Source organism: Notothenia rossii, assembly GCF_949606895.1.
Source record: "Notothenia rossii genome assembly, chromosome: 5".
NCBI lineage: Eukaryota > Metazoa > Chordata > Actinopteri > Perciformes > Nototheniidae > Notothenia > Notothenia rossii.
This window is the reverse complement of record NC_136903.1, coordinates 43,042,509-43,061,875: the sequence shown is the minus strand read 5'-3', so window position 1 is coordinate 43,061,875 and position 19,367 is coordinate 43,042,509. Positions and strand designations below refer to the sequence as shown.

The 19,367-nt window shown below is 39.8% G+C and overlaps 1 protein-coding gene across 4 annotated transcripts in view; it reads left to right on the top strand.

Annotated features, from left to right (window-relative positions):
- Positions 1–8,005, top strand: part of plcg2 (phospholipase C, gamma 2) — a 91,076-nt gene extending 83,071 nt beyond the window's left edge. For all 4 annotated transcript variants that reach the window (XM_079681175.1, XM_079681174.1, XM_079681176.1 and 1 more), the window contains 6 exons: positions 1,517–1,656; positions 2,136–2,244; positions 2,348–2,515; positions 3,791–3,879; positions 4,007–4,164; positions 7,238–8,005. In XM_079681175.1, the coding sequence (XP_079537301.1) occupies positions 1,517–1,656; positions 2,136–2,244; positions 2,348–2,515; positions 3,791–3,879; positions 4,007–4,164; positions 7,238–7,280 (707 nt within the window). In that variant the 3' untranslated portion in view covers positions 7,281–8,005. The remainder of the gene's footprint in view (positions 1–1,516; positions 1,657–2,135; positions 2,245–2,347; positions 2,516–3,790; positions 3,880–4,006; positions 4,165–7,237) is intronic.
- Positions 8,006–19,367: the final 11,362 nt, after the last annotated feature.

Sequence of the window (19,367 nt, the reverse complement as noted above, 5' to 3'; positions counted from 1 at the left end):
TCTCAGCCATAACAAACGCAGCGATGAGACGACGACGTGAGTACGGAAAAAAGAGGAGTTTATTCACACTCCCCAAAACAACCGACCACCAAACAGGGTTAACAAGCTCTATGCAGGAGGATAGCTGTTCCGGGCTGCTCTTCCTCCTACGTTCCCCGGGCCGAGAGAGAGCCACTGCAGCCTACTTAGATACTTTCTGGAGGCGCTGATCAGATTGGGAGCACCTGGAGAGAGGCTGCACCTGGATACAATCAGGGAGAGAGAAGCACACACACCCACACACAAAGGCACACCCACACCAGCATAGGCAGTGAAGCAGGGGTTGTCACACATGAAACATGACTCGACTAACATCTTTGACGAGACACAACAGCCCCCTGAGAAATCATGGCTGACAGTTACTCTAGGACTAGGTACTTCTAGGTCATTTCCCTAAGTAAGGCAACTTTCTTAGCAAAACTGACAATTCGACTGCAACCCTGGACCCCGGAACTGACGCAGCTAAATGGAATGCAGCCATAATCAGATGTTAAGCACTACACCTGTATGCCTCTCAATACAGTGGCCTCAGGTCAGGGCTCAGGTTAATGCAGGAGCACCGAATGGCTGGATGCCTTTTACAAACTAATCTGCTGATAAACCCATAAACTAAAATCAAATCTGGGTGACTCATTCACACATTAGGCATGTTAGTACTGAACAGTTGTTGAAATGTAACAAAGTACATTTACTCAAGTATCGCACTTAAGTAAAATGTTGAGGTACCTGTACTTTACATTAGTAGTTTGATTTTAGACACTTTGACTACAAGCACAGGTGTAACCTCTAACAATAAAGATGTGTGCTGTTCATGTGTCCCAGTCAGCAATGACAGTGTGACCTTCAACTTTTTCCATGAGTCACATGACAGAATATATTTGTTGAAAAAGGGAACACCGCAGCAATCCATAATTCCTTCCAAATGTATAAAAGAAATTGGCAATAAATGTGAATAAATGTTTGTTACAATTCTCCATGGTTCTTTTCACAATGACGTTATATTGGCCATTATATATTGTATCTTGAACATTTTATATTGAGTATTCTTTGAGGTTCATGTCCATTCTACTGTAGATACATTTATATACCTTCTGTTTATTGTTTTGTTTTACTTTATCTTATACTTATTTTCCACCTTTTCATTTTAAATATTGTAATGTCTGAACAAACTGCTGCTATAACAACATAAATTCCCAATTATGGATGAATAAAGTATCTATCGATCCATCTAAAAACAATCCTTTTATTTAGCGGGGGTCGAGCAGTGGTTCATGTGTGTGTGTGTGTGTGTGTGTGTGTGTGTGTGTGTGTGTGTGTGTGTGTGTGTGTGTGTGTGTGTGTGTGTGTGTGTGTGTGTGTGTGTGTGTGTGTGTGTGTGTGTGTGTGTGTGTGTGTGTGTGTGTGTGTGTGTGTGTGTGTGTGTGTGTGTGTGTGTGTGTGTGTGTGTGTGTGTGTGTGTGTGTGTGTGTGTGTCCAGATAAACACACCCAACTGAACAGCGCCCTCTTCAGTATGAACGGACAGACGGGGTACGTGCTGCAGCCGGAGCTCATGCGCTATGATAGCTACGACCCCAACCAGGAGAAGAAGAAGGTCAAGTACGAAATCGCTGTTAGGGTACGTAACACTCTCAATATTTAAAACTGTCTGGACGCACTTTGATTTACCTTTTGGTGAAATGGGCAGTATAAATAAACTTGCCCACAAAATACACCATGAGGCAGGGCCAGTGAAAAACGGTGTAAACAATATTAGAGGGGCTTGATGCTGATAAACTAATCTTAATTTGTAATCAAATCAAATCTGGGTGACTAGCAGCATTCTGACATTAGGCATGTTAGTCCTGAACAGTTGTTGAAATGTAAAAAAGTACATTTACTCATGTATCGCACTTAACTTAGACTATTTGCAATTAAGTTAGACTATTAGTACTTATATATATATATATATTTAGTTGCCAATACTTCTGTACATTTACTATAGTAAGATTTAGAATGCAGGTCTTACACTTGTATTTTCACAACTAAGTATTGCTTCTTTGACTGAAGTATAATATCTCAGTCCTGAGAGCAGTTCTGACGGCGTTGTGTGTGCAGGTGATCGCTGCCAGACACCTTCCCAAGCCGGGCCGCAGCATCGTCAGTCCCTTCGTGGAGATCGAGCTGTGTGGCCACACAGAAGAGAAGTTCAAGACCATCGTCTGCCGTAAGTAAAGGCGGGGGGGAACAGTTTGACCTGTGGGACAGAACAGGGGGCGAGGATGAACTGAGATGAGCTGATGTGTGATCAGTCCTCCTGTTCTCTGCAGGTGATAACGGTCTGAACCCGGTGTGGAAGTCCCCGGATGACTCAGCGGTGTTCACGGTGTTCGAGCCTGAACTCACCTTCCTGCGCTTCGTGGTCAACGAGGAGGACATGTTCTCAGACCCCAACTTCGTGGCTCAGGCTACATTTCCTGTGAAAGGCATCCGCTCAGGTGGGAGCACAGCAGCTTCAGTTCTCATCATCTAACTATGATCTTTGTTTCTGTCACTCATATACAGATACAAAATATGTCAACGATAATAAAAAAAGAACGAGAAAAGAAAAAGCCATTCCACACTTATCATACATGATGCCTGTTGCAATGGTCTGAGTTCATCTATCACACACATTACCGCAACAATTCATAACATTACATGTATTTTTAAACTGTTGACTATCTATTATATATACTATACTATAATCTTACATACCAGTTGTTCACTAGGAGCATGATTTCTGTACACTATTCTGAAATTTCTTTTCAGTTCTGCCTTCTCTTAACTCTTTTGATACATTTCCGATTCAAGATAGAGTAATCAATGAAAATTAATTAAATAAAATAGAAGATAAATAAAATAAAATATTATACATACTGTACATACAGTAAGAACAAATAATGTGCAATAGGATGATTAAATAATATTAATACATATAATGAAATAAAGTAAACTGAACATTAGAAGGTCAAATTAAATTAAAAAAATTAAATAAAGCATATGGAGTTATGTGTAAAATACTGATCAATGTTAGATATGTTGTGGAAAACTACATATTATGTATCCGTAATATAACCTCTGAATATTTTTTCAAAGACGCCACTGTGTTTTGAATTTGATTTGAATATTTTACACTGGCTGATCACATTATGGAAATCCAACGTTAGAAAGGTGTTAATCAGTCACAGCCAACATCAGGTCTGCTATTAAAGTTCACTTTTGTGTAAAAGGTCGGCACCTTTCTGTGATCGGCAACACAGAAAGGTGTGTATTTAAATGTTTCAAATAGATGATCAGAATCAGAAACACATTAATAATCCTGGGGGAACTCGTTTTTTGTGACAGTTGGTCCATTAAAGAATGAATACAATTTTAAAATGTTAAAATGAAGATGCAATAAAAGTAAATACATAAATTAAGATACATTAGAAAGTAAAATGTCAAAAACATGATAAAAAGTTGAGTGTCAGCATATTGACTACCCTTTGTCAAACAGTCTGATGGCCACAGGCAGGAAGTCTCCTGTTTGATGGCCACAGGCAGGAAGGACTTCCTGTGGCGCTTGGTGGTGCATCATGGTAGAATGAGTCTTTCACTGAAGCTACTCTGTGCCTGAGCAGCGTTTCATGGTGTGGGTGAAGACATCCTCCTCTGTGACACGGCCGGCAGACAGTCGAGCTCTACACCAGTGATGTAAGAACATCAGATCTGATTAGTGTTTGTTTCTCCAGGGTACCGCTCTGTCCCTCTGAAGAACGGCTACAGCGAAAACTTGGAGTTAGCCTCTCTGCTGGTCTACATCAATGTACAACAAGCAGGGGTGAGCACACGCACGCACACGCACACACACACACACACACACACACACACACACACACACACACACACACACACACACACATACACACACACACACACACGATGTACTCACATGCCCTGGCCTTCAGAAAGCGGAGGAGGAGCTGTACTCGTCCTCCAGCCAGCTGAAGAAGAGGCAGGCGGAGGTGGGGGGCGAGCCCTTCCTGTACGAAACACACACCAACCTCCAGCGCGCTGCCCCCCCTTCCCAACACACCCTCCTGGCCAGAGAGGGCAGCACTCAAAGGTGAGCTCATATTATTGTGGGGGTTGGGACCAGGGATGTATAATAAAAACTGGATACAGCGTGGGAGGCGGGGCCTTGTTCATTCCTATGAGAGTTGCTCATTGGCACATGAAGACAAAATGGCCCAACTTTTGAGAGAGCGAAACGTCACGAAAGTATTCATATAATCATATAATCCGTTCTTATTGTGCATCCATGGGTAAAGGTAAAACTCATGTATTACTGAACACGTCACATGAACGTGCCGGGCAGTGCGGTCCCGTGGGTTAGATGCGCGTTCATAATGCCGAGGAAAATAACTCAGAATAACGTTATTAGCACATTTTACAACTTGAGGACCGAATGTTCGTACTGGGTAGTTTATTAGTTTAAAAAAAATTATCCAACGATTTACAGACCACTCTTTCCCCATGTAAGTCAATGGGAAAAAGTGTTTCTGGGCCCAGCGACTGATATGGAAGTGTAGTACCGCCGTTCAGACGACGGTCACAACGAATATTTTCCTCAGAGTCCGGCGCACTTCCTGGGGGCTTAGTTGGGACACATGGCTGTTAAATTAAATGACATGTGATCAGAGGTGGAAGAAGTACTCAGATGTGTTACTTGAAACGTAGCAATACTACATTTCAAAAGTTATTTGTTACAAGTAGAAATCCTGCATTCAAAATCTTACTTAAGTTAACTCATTTATACTTCAAGCTCCAAAAGTAAAAGTACTTCTTGTGCATAATGGCCCATTTCAGAAACTTACATATTGAGTTACTGTTAGCTTATTCATGTGTTTTGATCACAACTGGTAAATGTAGAGCTCATTTGAATAACTTGATATACTGCTGCTGGATATTACATTACATTGCATTTAGCTGACACTTTTATCCAAAGCGACTTACAATAAGTGCGTTCGACCAACAAAATACAAACTTGAAGAAAACAGAATCATATAAGTACATCAGATTTCATAGAGCTAAAACATTTCAAGTGCTACTCAACTGGCTTTAGATAAGCCAGCCCTTTATTAGTATATAAGTGCTTTGTTAGTAATTCTATCACTCGAAGTGGAGTCGAAAGAGATGAGTTTTCAGTCTGCGCTGGAAGATGTGTAAGCTTTCTGCTGTCCTGATGTCAATGGGGAGCTCATTCCACCATTTTGGAGCCAGGATAGCAAACCCACAAGTTTTTGCTGATGGGAACTTGGGTCCCCCTCGCAGTGCGGGTGCAGCGAGCTGTTTGGCCGATGCAGAGCGGAGTGCACGTGCTGGGGTGTACGGTTTAACCATGTCCTGGATGTAGGAAGGGCCAGATCCATTCGCAGCATGGTACGCAAGTACCAGTGTCTTGAAGTGGATTCTAGCAGTTACCGGAAGCCAGTGAAGGGAGCGGAGGAGCGGCGTGGTGTGGGAGAATTTAGGAAGGTTGAAGACCAGATGAGCCGCTGCATTCTGGATGAGCTGCAGAGGTCGGATGGCACATGCAGGTAGACCAGCCAGGAGGGAGTTGCAGTAGTCTAGGCGTGAGAGACCTGCGTCGCTTTCTGGGTCAGCTGGGGACCTATTCTCCTGATGTTGTAAAGCATGTATCTGTAGCAGCGGGTTGTAGCAGCGATGTTTGCAGTGAAGGACAGTTTGTTATCTAGGGTCACACCCAGATTCCTTGCAGTCTGAGTCGGGGAAACAATAGAGGTGCCGATGTTGATTGTTAGGTCAAGAATGGGACAATCTTTTCCCTGAAGGAAAATCAGTTCAGTCTTGTCAAGGTTGAGCTTGAGGTGATGGGCAGACATCCACTGAGAGATGTCTGCTTGGCAAGCAGAGATGCGTGCGACGACCTGGGTCTCTGAGCGGGGAAAGGACATAATTAATTGGGTGTCGTCAGCGTAGCAGTGGTATGAAAAACCATGCGGGCTAATGACTGATCCGAGCGAGTTTGTGTACAGGGAGAAGAGGAGGGGACGGAGAACAGAGCCCTGAGGGACCCCTGTAGTTAATTGACAAGGGTCGGACTCCGACCCTCTCCAAGTAACCTTGTAGGTACGGTCTTTGAGCTATGAGGTGAGGAGGGAAAGTGCAGTGCCTGAAACTCAAAATCTTGGAGAGTGTGAAGGAGGATCTGATGATTCACCGTGTCGAATGCAGCAGACAGGTCCAAAAGGATGATGACAGAGAAGAGGGAGGCTGCTTTAGCCGTGTGCAGTTCCTCAGTGACAGCAAGGAGAGCAGTTTCTGTGGAGTGACCTGCCTTGAAACCAGACTGGTGCGGATCCAGCAGGTTGTTCTGATGAAGATAACAGGAGAGTTGTTTAAAGACAGCGCGTTCAAGTGTTTTAGACAGGAACGGGAGTAGCGACAGGAAAGTTACCTAAAATGGACACCTGATTGCTGAGTTCTCACAGCTGTCAGGCCACGCCGCTTTAATTAGTTAACTCTGCAGCTGGTGGCCCTCAAAGGAAATCGAGACTGCCTCCCTCCTGAGTTGTTATTGTATTTTCAGTGGCACAGTGGTTTTACAATTACATTAAAGCCTAAGTTATAAAGTTATGAGTTTAACCCTTAATAGAGTTACACCTACTCAATAAAGCTCTTAGTATTCTACAAATGTTTAAATCAAAGTTAACCCTAGCAAATGAGTTGTCCCAAGTTTCTGCCTGACAGATACTGTAGCGGTTTTGAGATTTAAAATCACAATTTCAATCAGATCAACTACAGAGCATTTATACAGAGTACACACACTGAAACAGAGAAGTCTAAAAACAGAATGTTACTCAAGTCACCAGTTGTTATCCTGTCAAAATTGAGTTGCACACTGGATATCTCAAAGTTTATTTAATAATGATTTATATTTTGTGTAAGCCAATTATTCTAAACATAAAAATAAAATAGCAACTAAAAGCTGTCAAATAAATGTAGTGGAGTAAAAAGCACATTATTGCCACTGAAAAACTGAAACGTTGACTTAAATGTAATATGTCAAGAGATTTCACATAACTGTATTAGGTTGGTTGAAAGCAATAATATGAAGTGTATATATATACCACCCACCACTGCATTTAATAAATCCTTTTCTCTGTGCATTTCAGGACAAAAGAGAAAAAGATAAACAACAGTAAGTTCTACTCGTGAACCGTCTACATGCCGACTACATAACTTCACTCCTATTTGCTTACTCAAGGAATATTGATCTGTGCATTTGAGAATTTTAAAATGGGGACAAGGTATCATCTTTGACTTTTTAATGCAAAATAGTTTTTCTGTTAAATATTATGTGGTCTTAATATGTAATTCTTTGGGGGTCATTTCTCAAACATACCTCTGGTAAATGTAGGCAACATTAAACGTAAACCTGGGTGAGACAGGTGGAAGGAAAGTGACTGTGTGACTCCTTTATAATCGATAAGGTGTGTGTGTTGGGGGAGGGGGGGGGGCATTTCCTCAGAGGAGCCTACAGTGTGTGTTCTGCCATCCGTCTGAAATCAAACTGCATCATGGAGATTCAGATTATATTTATTGTATTCCAAGAGGAATATTTCTGAATAATGAGCTGCCGTACAGGCTGTGGATCCTTCAGGGAGCTGGTGGTGAATCAATCCTTTACATTTCAAATTGTGATGAGTGTAAAAGGATAGACATGGAGCGTAGCAGTCACATGGCGGCTGTGTGTCCTTGCTGTGTCCTTTCACCAGTGTGACAGTATCTGTGTGTGTTATTGTGCTGTCTTTTTGAACAGTTGATTTAATGAGAACATTGTATGTATTTAATTTGAAGCTAGATGATGTCTATTGCTTTTCCGCAAGTCCTCTGATAATTTCTTATGAATTGATTCAATAAAGTATGCTTGGTGAACTTGACCCTCTTTCTATGTTTTATCTTTATTTCTTTGCCTAAAGCTGTGTTGGATTGAATTCACTTTAATGTTAACTTATACATTATGATGCCTGAGACTATATAAGAAGGAATGTCACAATGTTCGTTTTGAATGTTCTTAAGTCTTGGTACTTAGATATACTTCTCAACTTTGTGAGGAGCTGTCAGGTGCCGTTTTAGTGCCTATGAGCAAAGAGGTCATGATCCTGAGTTGAAGTCCCAGAGAAGGCTTTGCCCACCTGCGCTGTGTTTGGAAGCCTTCTTATTCAAGTGGAGAACGATTCAAATGCCCCGGATAGTCTTAGTGTCCAACACAGTTATGCAATGCATTTTACATGAATTTGTTTAAACCTAACATCATTTTAGAAAAGCAAGATCTGGGTGTGATAAAAGCAAACAGACTCGTCCAACTCTGTGAGGAAGTGTCCTCAAGCTACTTCTCTTAACAGTAGTACATTATTTGTATGTACCTACTTAGTGATTGTTTCCCATTAAATCTTTCTAACTGTGTGTGTGTGTGTGTGTGTGTGTGTGTGTGTGTGTGTGTGTGTGTGTGTGTGTGTGTGTGTGTGTGTGTGTGTGTGTGTGTGTGTGTGTGTGTGTGTGTGTGTGTGTGTGTGTGTGTGTGTGTGTGTGTGTGTGTGTGTGTGTGTGTGTGTGTGTGTGTGTGTGTGTGCATATCCTTAACTTATGTTTATTAATAATGGATAGGTATGGATATGTGTTTAAAATATGTCACCCCTTGAGTCAGTTTGCTCTCTTTATTTATTTTTATTTATTTTTATCTTATCTTTTATACCCTTAATAGTCCAACAGAGGGTAAATGTACACTTCCGCATTTGACCGATCCTAGTGTTAGGAGCAGTGGGCTCCATTATGTACGGCCCCCGGGGAGCAGTGTAGGGAACGGTGCCTTGCTCAGGGACACCTCGGTAGAACTTCACTTGGGAACAGTCGTCAATCAAGACCTTCTAAAAGTAACAATTACACGTTCATTTACAACACTTTCTTGATTGGCCTTATCTCTCAATTTTCCTGAAAGTGAAATAGGGTGTTCTTGAACTTGTTTTTCATTCATAGTATTCATACACACACCAATGTTAATCCAACAATGCCCTGAAATGCAGAGAATATATTTATCAGGTTGTATTCACCCATGTCAAAGTCAATCAAATAGTGCGTGCTGATATCCTAGGTGCATTGATACCACAATGTGTTGCAATGCTGAGGAAATAACTAATTAGCATAAACAGATACAAAAAATGTATCTAAAAAATGCAGCTCAATACTGCTGTGATTTACTTTTCTTTTTTTTCTTTTTTTTTTTTATTTAAAAAAAAGGGACAGTGTACATTAATCAACATATTAAAAACATGTAAAAGTACTCGAATTCGCCAAAAGGCTAGTTTTCACCGATAGTCCATTTGCCAGATGGTGATAGACATCCTAAAAGCAAGAATTAAAATACCATGACGTTGTTATACCAAAAAATAAATAAATAGATGACATCACTGAATACAGATAAGAGTACAGTAAGTCATGATAATAAATAAAACATTCACAATATGCATACAATATCTTACACACACCTACACCCCCACATCAGTAATGAAACTGTTGGTTTTCAATGAGCCAGTTTTTTGCACTGTGCTTGAATGTGTAGTCGGATGAAGATTCTCTTATTGGGTGTGGTATTGAATTCCATTGATGGGATGCGTGGAATTGATTGATTGATTGATACATTTATTTCGAACCAGTAAAATAAATAATTACAAAACAAATATTGCAGTGCATAGTCATGTAAGAGAAATCAAAACAAAAAAATTACATTTACAACAACAACAACAACAGCATTAGCAACATAAACAATCCCACATCTCGTGTTCGAAAAGGAGTGAGAAGAATTATAATTTATTTAATCTCACCCCCTTGTCCCTAAATGATTTATATACAATCTATAATCTGCAATAATTATCATTATTATTAATTATTATTGTTGTTATTATTATTTAGGGCCGGGACTTTAACGCGTTAATTAAGATGAATTAATTACACAAAAATGAACGCGTTAAAAAAATGTACGCATTTTAATCGCACTTATTTTTGCACCGCGGAACGTTTCTCATTGGATGAGTTTCAGGGGTACCGATTATACTGGAGCACCAACTAACGTTCATGACTTCAGACAACAACAAACCACAGTGAACAATAGTCAAACATGAACGAAGAAGCTGATGAGACCGCTTTGCTTGGCCCCGTGGATGGGACATTTTGTTTTAAAAAACGGACGGATGGAAGCGTCAATAAGAGCACGGTTGTTTGCAAATTATGCAAAAAGGAATTCGCATATCACCGCAGCACATCAAGCCTCAAGTATCACCTCAATGCAAAACATATAGCAGCTAGCGTGGAAGCTAGCGTGGACGTTAGCCCGACTCGGAGTACAAGGACCCACACCCAATTTGCGTTGATCAAACAGTGGCCTATGCAAGAAAGAGATTTTATTTTTCATCAGGATATTGGAAGAATAGGAGGGATTGAGGTCAATCACTGGCACTTTTTTATTTTATTTTAAATGGTACAGTACACTTTATGTTGAACTATTTATTGTGTTGTTGGTGCAACTGGCACTTTATGTTGAACTGTTTATTGTTTTGGCAAGGTTATTGAGAGAGTTTGACTGAAATGTATTAGATTTTTTAAATCAACTTTTGGTAAATCAACAAAGTCTATTATGGCCTCTGAAGCAACAGAGAGATGCTTTCTAATAGTCAGGGTTTCCAATGTTCTGAATGTACTTGAAAGTATTGTGTTTTACTTAAAAAACAAAGTGTTATAGTTTACAGAAAGTCTACCTACCTATAGGCTACCTGAATCTCTGAAATGTACTATATTCCTAAATATGCTATTGCTACACTTTATGGCAAAAATTGCACTTTTCTGTTGGTCTTGGTTAAGTACCACTTTGAAAAAAATAAACAATGTTTTGTTGCTTAAGCTTACGTATTCAGTCATTATTCAATGGTATACTAAAATCCATGTGAAAAAAATTGCTTCTCACTGTTCTCAGGTCAAATATTTATATGTGATTAAAAATGCGATTAATTTCGATTAATTAATTACAAAGCCTCTAATTAATTAGATTAATTTTTTTAATCGAGTCACGGCCCTATTATTATTATTAATCTGCTTTACCTGTTGATTGACATATATACGTATACACATACATACACACATACATACATACATACACATATATATACATGCACATATACATATACACACCTACATACTCACACATATACACATATATAAAAACACATAGTCAAACACCTTCCCCATCCCTGTACCTCGAGAAAATAATTTCTCTGTATTTCCTCTTCGACTGGTTAATGTCTGGACATCGCTTTAGCTCCACATTCACACTGTTCCATAGTCTCACTCCACGTTCACACTTTTCCATAGTCTCACTCCACAGGCTGAGATACAAAAAGTTCTTCTGGTTGTACGGACCCTATGAATTTTTAATTTAAATTGTCTCCTTGAACTATATCCCCCCACTCGTTGAGTGAATACTTTTTGGATGTTTCCTGGTAAAACATTATTATTTACCTTAAAGATGATTCGTGCCGTTTGGAATTCTACCAGGTCTGTACATTTTAACCATTTTGACTGCAGGAATAATGTGTTAGTGTGATCAAGGTATTTGGCATTGTGAATGATTCGTATGGATTTTTTGTAGAATAGATACTGCATTTATAGAACTTTTGTAGTTATTGCTCCAGATTTCAGCAAAGTAATTCAGATATGGTAAGACTAGTGAACAGTAGAGAATGCGAAGTGATTTCTGATCTAGGACTTGTTTTACTTTGTTTAGTATGGAAATGCTTCTTGACAGCTTTGACTGTATATGTTTTATGTGTAATTTCCAACTTATTGTGTCATCTATTATTCCCCCAAGAAATTTAATTTCATGGACTCTTTCAATTTCAACCCCATCTATTTGTATTTGCATTTGTGTTTTTGTTCTATGTTTACCAAACAGCATTCATTTTGTTTTACTCAAGTTTAATGATAGTTTATTTTTGTCAAACCATGTTTTTAATTCAACCCACTCTCTTCAGTCTGCGTACAAATGACACGACTTTACACATTGGAAATGCGTGCAATAGATACGCAGAAGTCCGATTTTGCGTGCATATGATACGCTAACCATTCCCATTGAGATCTGGGGCCTCATTTATAAGTGGATATACGCTCAAAAAATGGCGTACGCCAGTTTCTACGCAATGTTTGTGATTTATAAAATACTAACTTGACGGGAAAACGTGTGGTCCTCCACGCAAACTCTAACCCATGCGTAGGCACTAAGCACGAAAACGGGAGAGACGAGAAACTGCGACACCGTTGGCAGAAGGAAGAATGGAGAGAAATATGTGGAAATAATACCATAAATAAAATGTTACCTCTCATTTATCATATATGAAGAATTCATTTTTCAAACATTGATCAAAGCCAATCTTAAAATGATTAAACAAACGCCTGTTTGAGACTCCTCAGTGCAAACAAAAACATAACTTGGAGAAATAAATAAATACGGATATGTTATTTAAAACCACCTCGAATATGTTGTGTTAATGTTATGAAATGTTTTCTCATAAATGCAGTGGCGGGCCGTGCATTTCACACCTAGGCCTTCAGTGATGTCCTACACAGTCCTACCTGAATTATTCCACCTCTTAATACCATCATTATGACGCCATGGCTCTAGAAACTATACATTTAGACAGAAACGCAGTATAACCGGGCGTTGCATCACCTTAACATAGTCAAGTACAACAGAGTTATATTAATATTTCCGAAGCATTTATAATCAATATATCCGCATTTACAATTAAGAGTGTTAAACTACCAGCTTTAAGATCGCTTGGATACGGTCAAAACTTAAAAATAAAAGGGGCTTTTAAGGCATTAGTCTACAAAGTTTTATTAAGTCCACCAAACCAAGTTTGTTCACTAAACAGCGCATTGTCGCACCCAAAGCAGTTTCATTTAAGAAACGTGACGATAAAGACACAAACTATTCACTGAAAATAAAAGAAAACAAACAAATAATTTGCATTTGTTCATGAGGATATATTTGCGACAGTGGTGAAAGTGTATTCCTAGCACTGAATGTCCACTTTGATAAAGGTTAAACCAAAACAATTCAACAAGTCTCCTTGAGTACTTTTACTGCATAGCTGAGCCAGTGCGCCACACACATCTCTATATCTCTTGCAGAAGCATCAAACATTTATTTTTTTATATATTTGTCATTTTAATTACATATATATTAATTCGTTAATATTGATTTAATATTAACGACATAAAATGACAAAAATATATTAAAATAAAATAAAAAATAAAATGCTTTGTACTCACCAAAACAACTGATTATTTGAATACAAAATCAATCCTCCTTTCTTTCCTCAAGAAGACTTCAATGACTCTGTTGTACAGTTTATCTGTGCGTTTCAGTTCCACCAATAAGTCATTTTCTATAGACATGAAGGCTAATGATGAAAGCCTAGTCTGTCCAGTAGAATTTCTGGCATAAGTTTTAATTCGCTTTAAGGCCGAGAATGACCGCTCGACAGAAGCAGTGGACACAGGGATAGTCACTGCCACACATGCCAATGTGTAAAGCTGCCCCATGCTCTCACTCAGATTTTTCTGCTTAAGGAAATCAAGGAGATCAATGGGACTTTTCCCTTCAAAATCAGTCATGGCATACATTACAGTCAGTTCTGTTTTTAGCCGGGACAGATCGAACAGTGTTCCGTGACTCTGTGTTAATTTGGCTAAGGCTGTATGCAGGAATTTTTTCCGGTAGGTCTGAAAGTGCTGGGGGTCCAGGAGGGAGAGAAACATTAATTTTTCGTGGTCTTGAAACCTACTCCGTATCTGGCAAATAATGTTGTCCAGAATATTGCTGTGGAGTTGTTGGTAGTATGCGCGAAGGTCTCCTTGTGCTGTACGTGGGCCTCTGCGTGCGCTCGGACCACTTGAGATGCGCGCTGTGTCCTCGTAGATCTGACGAAACTGGCACCTCTCTCGCTCAATTGTGTCACAAAACTCGTTCACCCTTGTCAGACAGAATTGTACATCCAATGTTTGTTTCTGTAGTATTCCAAAGAGCACATCTGAATGCTTAAAAATCCCATTGAATGTTTCAAGCAAAAAACAAAACTCAAAATCATCCAGACGTGCATTAAATCCATCAGCGCTATGCATATTATCTCCATCATACTCCTCATGATGTTCCAGTATGTGGTCAAACACCTCCTTTAGGGAAACTCTCTTCTCAAAGACTGCATTGACCAATCTCGATGTATATTGCCACCGCGTTGGTGCAACATTAGGAAGACGACGCTTGCAAATGTCATCCAGCAGTTGCGTGCGCTTAGGGGATCTGGAGAAAAATGCTGCAAGGCCATTGAGGCTGGCAAAAAAGACCTTGCATTCTTTAAGCTTTTAGGCCCCTTGAGTCAGTACTAAATTTAGTCGATGTGCATAGCAGTGAATGAATAAGGCCATAGGTGCCCTCTCCTTAACTTTAGCCTGCACCCCGTTTAGTCCAGATGCCATGACCGCTGCGCCATCATAACACTGTGCCACAACTTTATCCAGACTACATTCATATTCCTCCATGAAACGGAAAATAAGAGCGGCAATGTCATCAGCTCGCTTGCCGCTTGTAACATCTTCAAATCTGACAAACCGCTCCTTGACACCTGTGTCCGTCACATAACGCAGGACAAGTGCCAGTTGTACTACATTACCCACGTCTGTCGTTTCGTCCACCATAACAGCGACAAAGGGTGCTTTTTTAATCTCCATTTTGATCTCTTCTCCCATCACTTCAGCAATAGCATAAATCAGGTCGTTTTGTATTTTGCCTGACGTCCCAGTAAACACTTTGTTTGTGGACAGGTGGTAATGCAAGTCTGTGTTGTTCTCAGCAAGCAAAGAAAGAAGCTCCACGTAGTTTCCTCTGTTTCTGGACTCGGCGCTTTCATCGTTTCCCCTAAATGAAAGTTCCTGTTTACCCAAAAACAGGACACAATCAATCAGTCTTTTCAATATTTCCCTATTTTTGTTCACCCTTTCGTTGTGGAGCTCCGTTTCCCGGCGCAGTTGTTCGTTGAGCTGTAGATCCACTCGGGTGTCCCCAAAGGTTTTCAAAAGCACCATTGCTTGTAAGTGCCCAGCCGTGCTTTGGTGTCTCGTTGCTGCCTTGGTTAGACAACTCAAGTTTGCAAATCCAGTGTGGCTCCAAACACCAAATCGATCAGTTGCAAATAGCAGGCATTCCCAGCAGTACAATTTGCAGTGCCTCTCGGAGGCTGTGAGCCAGGGGTACCGCTCGTAGTTAGTGATTTGAAAGTGGCGGACAAACCCTTTCCCCCGCTGTGATAGGCTCGCTAGCGTCGGGGTTGGCCGTTCTCTTCTCACGATGTCTAGCTTTTCTTGAAAAGTTCGTCTTGAAAATGGCGTTGTAATTATATCTACGACCAAATCGATCTCTTCTCCTCCTTCAGCCATTGTGGGTTGAAAAAAAACAGCTTGTAGAAATCTACACAAATTAGCTCGTTCAAATTCAAGTTCAGTTTGCTAGCTCTACATAGCTCTGCCTCTCAATAGTGCGTATCCAATCAAAAGACCTGCACGTGCTAACGGCATCGTACGCCTGCTAGCTGGCCCGTTGTCGCCAACTCAAAATCTGATTGGTTAACGCCACAGTTTTGTTTCCGTTCACTTTAATCTACAGGCGCCCGCACTGTTGATTCTGAAGGCCTAAGGGCAGATTTCTTGGACCCTGGCAACACATTATGGCTGAAATATGATTGGATAAAAGCTCTAACATAAAGGCCAACCCTCCAAATCTCGTTCTGAGGCTGGAAGCAGCGCAACCAAGAGGAAAGCTATGAAATGAAGAGAATAGACTACAGGGAATAATTTAATACATATTTGTGGAAAAAATATATCAAAATTTAATTTATATTCTGATGATGTTTAGGCCAGCAGAGAAGGCCTTGCTGGCCCTGATGGCCCACCACTGCATAAATGATGCAGTAAGCAGGAGGACAGAATTACGTCTAAACTGACGCCGTTTTGCATTTCTATAGGTTGTAGATCGAGCATGGTTTTATATACTATCATGTTTAATCATGTTTTATGCCGTTTGCTAAGACTTGATAAGTCGCTCGTAAAACACAGGAGGTATGGAAACTAATTACACCATATGTGGTAAATTGTACAGCTAATATAATGCAACACATTAGTTGTATTTCCTTTAACTGGTGGATATAGAGTTGCTGCAGTGGAAACGCTGTGCACAGCTGATCGACAGCTGGGACACAAACCACCAAATACGAAAACATAATTCAGATCCAGTCGTCATTACTCCACTCTGTAGGGATTCCCCGATCACTTCTCACGGTTTCTCATCAAGGGGGTGCCCCCCCCGGTCCCCAGTACAAACACACTGCCTGAGGAAGGCTATGTGTATTTTTTTTGTCATTAACCTTTTTCGGACCACTTATTTATTTTGGTGACGATCCGACCTCCATGCTGCTACTCTGGTTCAAACTGCATCCACCAAACAATATGATTTATCTCGACCTCCCCAAAATAACCAAAATCTGACACGGTGTGAGATGTCTTTTTTAGCTTTTCTGTCGTCATTTCCTGCTATCTTCTTCATAAAGTCAGTCAAAATGAATGAATGAATAGGCATTTATTTGACTATTTATAGGCAAATATGGGCGTTACGTGAAGCCCGCAAAAGCTGCACCACATTTTGAGTCGGTTGTGATTTATAAAGGGAAACCGGCGTAGGAAGTACTGTACGCACTTTCCTCACCGGTACGCAATGTTTGGTGAATCGGAAAATGTCGGAACATTTCTGTACCTATTGTGGGGATTTCTACTATGTAAGCCACCTTCCCATGTGAATCCTACGCACGGCATTATAAATGAGGCCCCTGATGCCGAGTTTTGCGTGCACATGATACGCCACGTTTTGTCCGTTCGGGTCTTGGAAGACCGGAAGCTGCGTGGTTCATAAAAACATGTTGTTACTCAATACCAAGCCACAATTATTGTTTTTATTTAAAATCGTATAATGTCGTACTTTTTTTGCCGTCTGTGAGGAAAAGAAATAGGGCTCAGAGCTTCAGAATAATTAAATCTATATTTTTTTTAATATTTTTTTCCTTCTAATGTGTTATTCTTTTCTAAATAACACACTGTTATTTACTCAACAATAACACACAATTATCCTTGTTTTTATTTATTCGTTTAATTCTATAATCTTGGGCTTTTTAGCATGCTTTTTAGCCGTAAATAAAGTCACCGGAAACAGACGTAGACGGTAAACTGATTATCCAAGATCCTCATCTTGAAGCTCGGGATGTTTTAGCCGCAATGCACGTTGGAATATTGTGTTAATGCGATATGATATCCGAAAAAAAAAATAAGAGTATAGGATAGCCGAAGACACTACACTACCCATAATCCCCAGTTATCATTTGGGACTTGTAAACTGTGTTCGTTATTCTCCCGTCCAGGAGAGAAGCTTTAAAAGGAGACTAAATGGAGTCTCTGTGAAAGTTCAATTGGGTACTTTAATTTAAAAAGGCGCGGGTTGGTCACAAGCATGATATTGTTCAGTCAGACAAACAGCTGTGATCCGCTCCTCGTTAGGGAAGAGAAGAGAAAGGATCTCTCCTCCGGTGCTGTTATATATCCTCTGCTGGCTCCTCCCCGCCAGCCGGCTCGCCTCGTCTCCAATGTCCGTTGTTGCATTTAAACAGAGGATTGGTTCTTTTCACATTCAATATATGCTTAACACGCCTTTTCTCCTCATATTCTCTTTCATCACTTTTCATTTAACACATTCTAAACGCTGTAATCAATACTCTAAAAAATACTTCTCGGCTCGTTTGGTTTCCGGTCATTCCGGATGTTGTCAGATGCTACTCTCGTCTGTAAACAATAATGTATTCAAATAAACTGTACCTTCATTTAATATTCAGCATGGTAGTATCTCGACATCTATAGTTGTAGCGTTAAATCAGTAGGCTTCGGTTTTCACCACTCCACGTCATTTCGCTACTAAATTCACCTCTTTAGGAAATCGTATATTAGCCACATGCTAAATGCTAACCGTAGATGAAGGATTTTCAGAATAAAAGCTTAACTGCTTGTGCACAAGAATTTCTGGTTTTTCAGTATAAAAGAGCATTAAAACTGACGGCATGTTTAAACTACATTTCCCCATTAAAACATTGATTTTAATTTCTAACAGTCCCTCCTTACACACCTAAAAGGTGTGTATAATACTGAAATCAATGAGTTCTTCATCTGAACTTTGCATATTACATATCTCATATTAACAAACATACAATCAAATGGAATGGTTTTACAGCCGGCTTTACAAAAATACAAAATAAATTCTTGTCTGTGTTCAAACATAAAAGTTTTCCCTTGTGCATAACTTCTAGTGTTTACATTCAATATCATTCTTCAAAATAGCAGCAATGGCTTGGTATCAGAACATTTCTTCGTCCCTCCTTTCACAGAAACCGTTCTCATACCACGCTCAGTGTTAAGGCACTTGTTTTTACAAAGTGAAAAGAAACAAACCATTTTAGAATAGCAATGATTTTTACAACATGAGATCCACCATATTAGAATAGTATAAAGTAATAAAGAATAAAATAAAATATCTTGGATTGGCAAAGTAAATTGAAAAATAAACTATCTTGGAATAGTGTAAAGTAAATTGAAATGGATTCACTCCATTTTAGCATTTTATTTTGCTCACTTCTTCACATGATTTCATAATGTAAAGAATCACATCAGCTGGACATTCATTGATCAATCTCATCTCCGAACATCCATATCATTTAAACTAACTCATCATTGTCATCAACATCTGTATACGGGGGTTGGTCGTCTTGTTCTGCTAGCATTTGTAATTATCTCCTCATGAGAAATGTACCCTCCCTCCTTTCATACCATTTAAGGTATGAAAGTAATATGTTCTCTAGAGGGGGCCGTCGTGATCAATCGGTACGTTCTACTCTGGGGTACGGCATTCTAGACAGTCATTTCTGGGAGAAGATTTTGGTCAGTTACAACAGTTGTAGAGTTTCATCACTTAAAAGTTCCTTCTCATTACCTTTGGGTGGTCTGTTCTAATGCAGTGATAAAGTCCCTGAAATGGTGTGAGAACCAGTGGAATATCAATAACTCATTAAACTAATTTATTTTCAATTCTTGTCTACTTAAATAGCT